Source organism: Cetorhinus maximus, chromosome 13, assembly GCF_964194155.1.
Source record: "Cetorhinus maximus chromosome 13, sCetMax3.hap1.1, whole genome shotgun sequence".
In the NCBI taxonomy this organism is placed as follows: Eukaryota; Metazoa; Chordata; class Chondrichthyes; order Lamniformes; family Cetorhinidae; genus Cetorhinus; species Cetorhinus maximus.
In genome coordinates this window covers 110,340,463-110,352,255 of record NC_135891.1, presented here as the reverse complement: position 1 = coordinate 110,352,255, position 11,793 = coordinate 110,340,463, and the positions used below count along the sequence as shown (strand labels likewise).

Below are 11,793 nucleotides of genomic sequence, written 5' to 3'. Positions count from 1 at the left end.
TGGACGAGGTATAGAATACAAAAGCAGGGATGTAAGGATGGAACTGTATAAAACACTAGTTGGGCCACAGCTGGAATTTTGTGTACAGTTCAGGTTGCCAAATTACAGGAAGGACATAATTGCTCTGTAGAGAATACAGATGAGATTTACAAGAATGTTGCCAGGACTTGAAAATTGCAGCTATGAGGAAAGATTGGATGGGTTGGGGTTGTTTTCCATGGAACTGAGGAGGCTGAGGTGACCTGACTGAGGTGTAAAAGATTATGAGGGGCCTAGATAGACAGGGATGACCTGTTTCCCCTAGTGGAGAGGTCAATTACTACAGATCTACAGGGCTACAGATTTAAGGTGATTAGTAGAAGGATTAGAGGGGACACGAGGAAAACCTTGTTCACCCAGAGGGCGGTGGGTGTTTGGAATTCACTGCCTGGTTTGCTGTTGGTGGCAGAAACCCTCAACTCATTGAAAAGAAACCTGGATCTGCACATAAAGTGCTGTAACCTGCAAGGCTACGGACCAGGTGCTGGAAGGTGGGATTAAAATAGACAGCTAGTTTTTCTTTCTTTTTCAGCTGGCACAGGCACGATGGGCTGAATGGCCTCTTTCTGTGCTGTAACTTTTCTAGGTTCTATGCTTCATTGTCATTGTCCCTCTTGCACTAACCACAGTAACAGGGGGTGTGTTTTCTGTTTTTGTTACGAACGTGGGTGACATCTGACCCTGCTCATCTGTTGTTAGCATAAAGTGATAATGGAGAAACTAAATATCTTGCAAACTTGAAGAAATGCTAAAGAAGTATCTCCTCCAGCCACTATAAATTGCCTCTTTAATAGTTAGCTTAAATCACAACTTTCGGACTCCTCTTGTTCCATTCCATTGTTAAGTTTTCATTACAGACACTTATAGGCCTTTGATTTGTTTGAGCTCTCCAGTACAATAGCTTGTTTTCGTAACCTAACAATGTTTACCTTTGATCCAAAATTGTCGAGCCAGAAATTCAGAGGTGAAATGATTCAAGATAATTAACGTGTGTCAATTTTAATGACTGTGTACAATAAAATATTAAAAATGTCTTTGATACTTAGATACATCATGTATCATGCAAAGTGATTAGTGTCAGTATACTAGCGAGATACTTAATATACATAATTAAATAGCTGATATAAAAGAATTGGCATCAGTACAATACATCACCCAAAATTCAGAACATGCCAGGTAAAATACAGACTGCCGGTCCTTTAAAAATATGGGATCCATGCCACGTAAAACAGTCCAAACCTGGGACCATCATTCAGTAAAAGGAAATCCCAAATGTATTGGGAGAAACTCTTCTGGAACAATTAAGTGCATTACTCTTAGAGGTGCAGCAGAAATATTGTCATTGTTCTCCAGTCACAATAGTGTAATATTGGGTTGGCTTGTTCAAATATATAGCTTCTGCCATTATCAACAATATTGGACATACTGGTACCTTGCATATTGAATAGTTCATCATAGAGAACATTCCTTCCAACAAAACCAGACACTGTTGGTCAAGACCGACCACATATAAACTTTGGAAAGCTCGCAATAGCTCTTTCCAATATGAAGCAGTAAAAGCTTCATTACAATGGAACATGGACAAAGCAACCATATTAACTCATTTCCAATAATTCAGTGCCACTCATTTTTGCCTTGATCTACAGAGTCATCATCAAACAACATCTTCCAATGACTACTCTTGGGAGGCTTAGAAAGAAGTACTTAATATAGGCTGTGAGAAGTCGCTTAATAGGAATTTTGCACGTAACTGATGGAGTGAGATAGTTTTCCTATGCAATGTCTTGAGTGCTTCCCAAATACTAACCAATACGGGACAGGGCTGTAAAATGCTAGCATTATGATAGACTTCCCTTTATGAGTACTGATGGCAATATTTATCCATGTCTCGCAGCATCAAGTCTTCCTTTGGCTGCCAGAGCCTGACAAAACTGTTGTGCTCCAGTAGGATTCGGTTCAGCGTCTGCTCAAAGTTCACATGTCGCCTTGCCATCATAATATACTCTCGCTTCTCCAGAAGATACGGACAGTCACACGTGTTTGGCACCCAGATGTATTCCCTGTGGACGATGGGGTATTTGTTCTTGTACGTTTGCCTGACTTGTACATCGTAACGAGTCTCCGACCCCACAATTGTCTTTCTGAGGATTCTCCCACGAAAAACTGGTGAGAAAGTAAAGAAGAAACATTAATACACTGAAGTAGTAGTAGGTTCCTGGCCATTTACTTTCTCCCAAATTCCCTTCCTCAAGTCTCCAAGGACTGAACCTTCCTTTCTCAGGAGAACAGGCCTCTATTTCACTCAGTTGGTAGCATTCTTACTTTTCAAGCCATGAGTTCAAGCATGGGTTCAAGGAGATGCTAAGGACCCCATGTCATTATTCCAAGAAGATCAGGGAGTTCTTCTGTTGTCCTGGGTAACATTCCTCCTGCAACCAACACTACCAAACTCATTACCTAATCATTCATTTATTCATGTTTGCTATGCTCAAACTGCTTTTATGTAGACCAAAGTGTTGGCCTACATAGAAGCAGCGATTGTACTTCGAAATATGATTCATTGGGCTTCAAGCACTTTGAGAGGGCGGAGGATGTGAATTGGTGCTTTGTAAATGCAGGTTCTTCCTTTCTTGTGTTACACTCTTCCATTTTGAGAAATCAGAGGAACATTAGAAGATTAGTGCTGATGTATCAGTACCCCCTCCATCCCTGTTTGAAAAGTCTGACCATTGACTAATGTTGGTAACATGGGTTAATTTAGGTGGACAGAATTAATTCACCAAAATGTCAAAAGTTCCTGCACATTGCATAATTGTGGCAAGTGCCTTTTTGGTGCCTTATCTAGTATGAAGGTGCTTGAATTTCCTTTTGTAGCTGGGTCAACTCCATGAGCCCCATTGTGCATTTCTATTATCACCTCTCCTCTTGGAGCAGCAGGATGCCAGGATTGAGAAGAGATCAGCGGTTGTAGAAAATGCAAACAGCACATTACTTATTTCCATAGTTTAGACTTAAATTTCTTTACAATGGATGGCACTAGAGTGAAACCATGCATAATAAAAGATCAGCGAGTTTTAGCTGAGTACTTAACCATGCATGCCATCATGATTGCTAACCCCAAGTCCAACACGCACATTTACAGACTTCACTGAATACTGACCAAGTGGAAACCCTGTTTGGTTTTCTTTCACTAACTAGCTCAAAGGCACAGAAACTAATCACAGAAACCCGACTGACACCATAGCTGAGACTAGCGCAAACCAAGGCTGATCCTCGGACTTTCTTTGTGTGGCTTTTGTGTGCATTGCACTTACCCACCAAGGAGATTTTATTTTGCTTTTCTTTTAGTCCCTCTGAGACAGAGAGAGCGTACTTTCCATTGGGGAGCCCCTCTGAAAGGGAGCACAGATAAGACTAAAGTCCTCCATCCCCACCCCCTTTCTGTTTCTTCCCCCTCCCTTTTGTTTTTTCCAATAATTTATATAGATTTTTCTTTTCCCATCTATTTCCATTATTTTTAAATCTATACCTGTAATGCACAGTCAGTCTTTCCACCCCACCCCCACTAGAGCTGTACCTTGAGTGTCCTGCCCTCCGTTCTTAATTAGCACATTTTCTTAGATAATATCACCACCTTTAACGCCTCTTTGTTCCTTTGTCTGTAACATCTTTTGATTATCTGCTCCTATTACTGCTTGCTTGTCCCTACAACCACTGCCCCCCACAACTTCTCTCCCCCCCCCCCCCCCCCACCCCCCCACCCCGACCTTAAACCAGCTTATATTTCACCCTTCTCCTGCTATTGCTCAGTTCTGTTGAAGGGTCATGAGGACTCGAAACGTCAACTCTTTTCCTCTCCACCGATGCTGCCAGACCTGCTGAGTTTTTCCAGGTAATTCTGTTTTTGTTTTGGATTTCCAGCATCCGCAGTAGTTTTTTGTTTTTAAGACTAAAGTACAGTCATGCTAATTCTGCAACCTGTGCTCCCTTTGAACCTGGCTTCATGCTGAGATCAGTGAATACACTCTACAGAGCTGATCTCTGATACAAAAACAAACACGAGACAATTTGTAGCACAGGGATGTCACTGCAAATTAGTGCCATTGCTCATAATGGAACCAAGAAATAAAGCCATGGAAAGAATTTTCCCCCCGTTGGGGGGGGAAGTGCAGGAGTGGGCAAGTGCAAGCGCGCCTCCGACCTGTGCCCCCATTTTACATGGGTGGACCAATTAAGGCCCGCCCAGTGTGATGTCCGCCAGGAAGCGCTATGCACTCCCTGTGCAGGCGGAGGGGGGGATTCCCTAAGTGCTTCATCCTAGTAAGGCTAAGCGCTGCCTCAGGGAGATCGGCGCCAAATTTAAAAAAGGTCAATGGACAAAAGTAAAATTCCTCTGACATGTCCCCTCATGTGACACTGTCACATGAGTTGGGACATGTCCATCACTTTTATTCAAACTTTTATTAAATTTTTAATAACCCTCATGAAAGCTCATCCCGCCGGTGGATGAGGTTTCACGCTTTTTCTGAAGCCCGCCAGGGCTCCCGGCCTGCCCGCCAGCCCTAAGGTTGGACGGGCAGGACCATTAATGAGGTTAATGACTTTGTCAATGGCCTCAATAGGCCGTTGACAGGTCGGCGGGTGCACAGCTGATTCGGCTGTGCCCCCGCCGACCTGAAAATTGAAATGATGCGGGGTGACCTTGGGAGTTCCACCCGGCGTCATCCCGCGTCATTTTACGTGTCGGCGAGTGGGCCCCACCCCCTGCTGGCCGACCTCAATATCCTGGCTCATATATCTTGCAATTAGTTCCTATTTTAAAGTAATGGTTTTAAGTTTGGTTGATGTCTTACCAAAGTCTTTCTGGCAGTACTGTTTAATCCTTTGAGATTTTCCTTTTGACTTCTTACACTTTCTACAGGAACCTAGATCAGAGATAGATGGCGATCACTTAAATGCATCAGACTAGTTTATCTTAGAGCTCTTCAACATGTCAGTTAATGCATACCATCTATTAGAAGAAGATTTTGCTCAGGCAGCAGGTAATTAAAGTTTTCTCTGCTGAAGGGAGAAGGGTAGCTTTATTAGACTGTCAGCAAAGGGGTATTGTTCAGAAGGGATGTTCAGCTTTCCTTGACAGCAGATGGGAAAAAAAGGGAGATTGAGATCCAGTTGAAGAAAAGACTATCTCTTCCGTGGACTGAATCTTCGCAGTGGGATGGGTTGATTGGGAAAGGAGTTGCTGGAGGTGAAGAACAAAGGGATATGTTTGTCCATCCCTCTATCCTGTGCACCAGACATCTCTCTACCTTGTTTGTGACCCAACGGATCTGCGGAGTGCAGACTTCCCCTCCCCTCCTTCCTCTCCCCACTTTTTAGAATGCCAGCCGTGGCTCAGTTTGTAGCGCTCTCACCTCTTAATCAGAGGTCGTGGGTTTAAGTCCCACTTGAGCGCAACAATCTAGGTTGACACTCCAGTGCAGTACTGAGGGAGTGCTGTGCTACCATTTGCTCTCTCGGACGTGGATGTAAAATTTGAAAGAGCAGGAATGCTCTTGCTGGCATCCTGGCCAAAATTTATTCCTCACTCAATATCACAAAAACATCATTTTAATGATTTCAGGTTATTATCACATTGCTGTTTGGGGGGTGGGGGGGAGTGGGGGGGGTTGCTGTTTTCAAATTGGCTGCTGTGTTTTCTACATTACAACCGTGACAGTACCTCATTAGCTGTAAAATACTTTGAGATGTCTGCTGGTTTTGAAAGTTGCTACCTAAATGCAAATCTTTCTTCCCCTGGGGTTTGCACCTAGGTATTGTGAAGACCTTCATGTTTGGCAAAGTAGCAAGCTGCGTCCCAGGTGTGCATTGGGCTGGGAGTGAGACAGAGACAGAAGACACAGCAGGGAGATGACAGGAGGTTTAACATTCATTACTTCTTTCTAGATGTTAACAGTTCAGCAGCTGACAGGAAGCTCACTCACTGGGATACCGATCTGCCAATGTCAAAGACGATAGACTAAGGAATGTGTTATGACTGTTGCAAGTAGTTTTGTGTAGACATGTTTCTGCTGGTGAGATTTTATCAGGTTATCTGTACCATTAACACATGTATTGCACGAATTTCCATGACACACAGCTCCGTGCAGGGAATAACACTGCGTCGGTAGGGAAAGCTAGTGATGTTGTTACATTGTTTTCCTCTATATAAACACAAACATGGATCTTGTGATCAATGACATTTGTGGTCTTTTCACCCTTAACATTCAAGAAACTCAAGATGAAGCTTTGAAGAAAGAAAACAACATGGTTGCTTTAGCATTGGTTGGGAGAGTGTGCGGCTGCCATTTGTAATGAAACTGTAAATAAAACTGTAAATTGTTTGATTTGGCTACAAAAAGCAAACAAGAGGCTCTGTGTGTGGTTAATCCTTCCAACATTTAAACAATTCTGTAAGCATGCACCAGTAAAGGCACTTCAAGTCTAATTAATGAATACAGTTGACGTTTCGAGTCCTCATGACCCTTCAACAGAACTAAGTAAAAGGGTCATGAGGACTCGAAACGTCAACTGTGCTCTTCTCCACCGATGCTGCCAGACCTTCTGAGTTTTTCCAGGTATTTCTGTTTTTGTTTTTGTTTTGGATTTCCAGCATCCGCAGTTCTGTGCTTTTATCTAATTAATGAATGTTGGAATACTTCTTTGGCCATTGAAAATTCACTTTGTAGGGCTCACTGAAATATTTTAGTAGGTTGAAGTCACAGTGTACCACATTAGAAACAAACACCTTAATGTGTTCATGAGTAGGCCATTTGGCCGTTCACTGCCATTGGCTAAGACAGCTATTACCTTTTCAATCCCAATTCATACCCTTTCTTAGTTAAGGTATTTTTTGGATTTGGTGGCTCCCATGAGACATTGGCTGTGAAATGCTTTGGACATCCCAATTTGATAAGGTAAGATATGCCTTTCTGCATTATATATAAAATATACTAAAATGCTGCAGAGGAAAGGACCACCTCATGGTCATGATGGCCTCCACATCATGATTCCCAACACCCATCCCCCAAGCCATCCACTGGCAACCATGTTGTTTCCTGGGAGGGGTAAATCAAACAGTTAATAAAGAAACACAAAGCCTGTTTCTTGCAGAGCCTTTGATGTTTTCACTCACTGGACTGATGGCTGGTGGACTGGATGGGATCCCTTGGTAATATATTTTGAAAATGATTATCTTGATGGGGATGCACCGGTGGTCGCTGAGCAGGGTGAATCCAGTCTGCAGGGAGAGAGGGAGGGGGAGAAAAATAAGTCTGTGTTTCGGTCAGTAATGCAAGAACTTTAATAACTTGCCTCTATCCAATGCATCTGAAAGGAATACCTGTGGTGAGGACAATTCCTCCATCCCTCCTACCAGTCGGGGTCTCTCCAACTGTATCGCTACCTGGGACTCTCCCCCTTGAGCAGAGAAGGTGAAGTACAGAATTATGTATTACTTAATGAATCAGGGATTGTTGGGGTACCTATCGGGCACGGGAAAACCTTCTGCTTGCTCTTTGAATCCTGGCACAAACCATCCCACTTGCACCTTTATTGATTTCCAGAGTATTTGCTCATACATGACTTTCACCAAATTGGCTGTGGCTGGTCCCTGATATTATGCGTATTTTATTAAAAATGCTACACTCTGCACCCCCATTCCAACTTTCCCTCAACCCCACTTCACTTGAAGGTTAGTATATGACATTGACTTAACAGCACAGAGACAGGCCATTTGGCTCAATATTCCATGCCTGTGTCTATGCTCCACATGAGCTACGTTCCATCCTGCAGCTAAACCCCATCAGCAAACTCTTCTATTCCTTTCTCCCTCATGTACTTGTCTAGCTTCCCATTAATGGCATCGGTGGTATTCGCCTCAACCACCCCAATATGGTAGTAAGTTCCACAGCCTGAGGACTCTGGACCAAGAAGTTTCTGCTGAATTCCTTATTAGATTTATTAATGATTATCTGATATTTATGAACCTCAAAACAGCCTTCTGCAATGACTGAGTTATAAGGAGTTGCAAAAATTACAAGAGAAGTGGCGGTGTAATTCACTCAGAGTCTGAGTTGCTGTGGCAACATACATTTTACAGTCTGGAGCTATGGATCATGATGGTAGAGGCTCCAACATTCTTTCCTTCATATGGCTTACTAGGAATCTCTCCTGCTCTTACCACCTCTTATTCAACCTGTTCGGCAGTTCTATGAATGCACCTTCCTGGGCCATCAAGTCCTGGAGTGGGACTTGAACCTGGAACTTCTGGCTTAGAGGTAGGGACACTACCAACTGCACCACAAGACCTCCATATTTCAAGAGTACTATGCAATAAGAAGAGTTCCCGTGGCATTACAGGTTAAATTCACTGATCGTGGCCGGGATTTACGGTCCCGCTGCAGCCGAGGATGCGGTGGGGCAGCCAAACCTCCATTCGCTTTCGGTGGGACAGGAAAATCCCGGCCCATGGCCAGAAACTGCCCCCCCCGCCGTCGGGGAGGTTGTGGGAGGGCGGGTGTGAATCCGATCGGGGACGCGCCGCCATTTTACGTGGGCGGGCCAATTAAGACCCGTCCAGCGTGAAGCTCGCCCGGAAGCGCTGAGCGCTCCCTGTGGGCGGTGGGGGGGGGGCGGGGGGGGGTGATTCCCTAAGAGGTTCCCTGTGCTCTTCCGTGCATGCGCGTGAAAGAGTGCAGAGATCTCCCCGAGGCAAGGAGGTGCCTCAGGGAGATTTGTTTCCGTGTTAAACTTTTAAATAAAACGTGTCCCCTCGTGTGACACTATCACATGAGCTGGGGCATGCCAAAGAATAAACGTGTAAATTTTTGTTAGATTTTAAAACACTTTGTGAAACCTCATCCCGCCCGTGGATGAGGTTTCATGAAAAACGCAAAGGCCGCCTGGGCTCTTCGCCTGCCCCCCGCCAACCTTAAGGTTGGATGGGCAGCTCACGGAATTGAATTAATTAGGCTTTAAATGGCCTTAATAGGCCTTTGACAGGTTGGCGGGTGTGCAGCCGACTTTGCAGCACGCCCGCCAAACTGAAAATCTAAATGGCGCGCAGTGATGTTGGGACGCCCGCCCGATGTCACCCCGTGTCATTTTACGCATTGCCGAGTGGGCCCCGCCCCCGCTCGCCGACGGGAAAATTCTTCCCCGTGCGTTCGCTTTGAGAAACAGTGCCTGAAGGGGTCTCAGATTGAAGAGGGGGCTGCAGCACTGCGGGGCTAATTCTCTGACTTGCACTGTCTGAGAGTGGTAACTGGGAACATGGGAGCACTGAATTTGCCATAACGTGCAAAATGCTTAAAGATGACCATGGATGAATAGGTGATTCCTGTGCTCATTCAGGTCTCTTGTTTTTTTTTGACCCAATTATTTGTGGTTTCTTCTGTTCAATGAGATCACTCATATTCGACTCTATGGGCAGAGATTTTATCTTGGTGGGTGTGCGCGCGCCCAACTCAACCGAGTGTGAAATGACACGGGATGATGTCGGCCGAGCGCGCTGATGTCAACGCGCGATTGTTTGCAGAAATTGTTGGGGGGGGGCGCGGGTAGCAGGGGTGCGGCAGGTGAGTTAGAGGCAAACTATCAGTGTTCACTGTCATTATCCCACCCCCAAAACTGACTGCAGCTTCTGGATGTCATGCATGTATAGGTCAACTCGGAAGGTCTGAAGCAGTGGCCTGTCACTCAGGGCTCTGTCACTGTCTCTGCTATGAACCCTCACCCCCTTGGGCCGGAGATCATTGAAATCAGTGAGAACATCCCCTATTTTGCTCCCACGTCGTTGTTAGAAACCCCGTTAATTGCCTACTTAGGGGTCTCAATTAGCAGTGGGGTGGGAGGGCCATCCACTCGCCACAGCCTTAATCGGCTTGCAGGTGGTAAGGTGGTGAGGTCCCCACCCACCAACGTGTCGCCCGATTAAATGCTCTTCCTGCCTCCAATCCTGCCCCAGGGGAGGGCATAAAGTACAGCCAGGTGGAAAGTCACCTTGGGCCGTTTTGCTGTGCCTCCTAATGGTAACCTCAAGAACAGCAGTGGCAGGGATCAGGCAGTAGGCTGGCCATTCAGGTTTGAGGCATGGAAAAAAATGTGCGGCGTGATGCAACATGAATAGGAGGGAAGACCTGCTTTGGAAAATGGTTACTCCTGAAATTGAAAATTCACAATCTAGTGATTCTGGGGGTTTAAACAAATGGCTGCTTCATACCTGGGTAGACGGCTGGCTTTCTGGTAGTGCTGGTGGTGGTGGTGGAGGCTGTTGTGGTCTTTGTCCAGGGCAGGTAACTGAGAGGATGGTCAGCCTCTATAACAGCAATCTCAGGTTGCCTCAGTGGACTATGGCCCCCCTGGTAATGGCTATAGTGTTCATTGGGAAGCCAGAACTCATATTCGATACCCGAGTTTTCTTCTTGTAGAAGAACCTGTAATATAAGTTGAGCTTTTCATGTTCCAGTACTAGACCTCATTGTGACAACTGTATTCTATATTATTAATGGATGGCACTGCAATGATTACCCGAGCTACTTTTTGAGGTGAATTGCTTGAAATTATCATTTAAGAGTTATTTTATTCTGTGTTAATTTCCTTCACCTGCTATTTGAGTAAAGGCTCATAAATAGATTAAAGCCCCAATTAAATTATTGGCCAAAATATTTTATGTAAATTAGAAAGAAAGACTTTCACTTACATAGCACCTTTAAGGACATTCCAAAGTGCTTTACAGACAATGAAATACCTTGAAAGTGCAATCTCTGTTGTAATGTAGGAAACTCAACAGCTGATTTGCATACAGCAAGGTGCCACAAACAGTGATACGATAAATCATCAGTAATTAGTTTCAATAACTCAATGATGTTGGTTGAAGAGTGAATATTGACCAGGATGCCAAGGAGAACTCCCCTGCTTTTCTCCGCAATGGTGCCATGAGATCATTTACATACACCGGACTTTGATTAAAGCCTCATCCAAAAGACAGCACCGCTGACAGTACAGCCCTCACTCAGTACTGCATTGGAATGCCATCCTATATTTTGCCTTCAAGTATCCAGAGTGTTACATGAACCCATAATTTTCCGACTCAAAGGTGAGAGTGCTACCAAAATGAACCAAGGCTGATGTGGAAATAGTAATGTTGCAAGACATGATTTCACCAGATAATTTGTTTGTTATTTTCCATCTGGTTAAGCCCACCTCATCAATACTCTTCTCCTTTGGGTAAGAAAATGTGATAATCTGAACACCTGACTCTCCATCAACCTGCTGTTTAGATGTCAACCTAGTCCAATAATTTCAAAGCCATTATCCAATGAAAGGAGAGTTGTGCAATCCTTTTCCTCATGGTATACTCAATGAGGTTTTTCCCTTGAGGGATTCATTTGGGAAGAGCTCCTGTGTGAGTTATTTCAAATTAAATCATAAACCCTTTTATAAAAACGCATGTTTACAGTTTTGTTACATGTCATGCGTGAGGAAATTGCTCCCCTTCTTCATCTTATCTTTTGACTGGAATTTGTTTTACTTAATTGATGTGTTAACGGTGTGTGTTTTAAATCTTGTTGGGATTGTTCTCCTTGGAGCAGAGAAGGTTGAGGGGGGATTTAATAGAGGTGTTCACAATTACGAAAGGTTTTGGTAGGGTTGGAATGGAGAAACTGTTTCACTGGCAAGAGAGTTGCATGTTTAAAATAAATCAGCAAAAGA

The 11,793-nt window shown here is 44.3% G+C and overlaps 1 protein-coding gene across 1 annotated transcript in view; it reads right to left on the bottom strand.

Moving 5' to 3' along the window:
- Positions 1-1,012: 1,012 nt before the first annotated feature.
- The window catches only part of LOC144688939 (ADAMTS-like protein 5), a 118,663-nt gene continuing 107,882 nt past the window's right edge, over positions 1,013-11,793 (bottom strand). Inside the window, exons 10-13 of the mRNA XM_078555992.1 lie at positions 10,301-10,514; positions 7,214-7,318; positions 4,893-4,964; positions 1,013-2,202 (exon numbers count right to left, since the gene is read on the bottom strand). Of these exons, the coding sequence (XP_078412118.1) occupies positions 1,895-2,202; positions 4,893-4,964; positions 7,214-7,318; positions 10,301-10,514 (699 nt within the window). The 3' untranslated portion in view covers positions 1,013-1,894. The remainder of the gene's footprint in view (positions 2,203-4,892; positions 4,965-7,213; positions 7,319-10,300; positions 10,515-11,793) is intronic.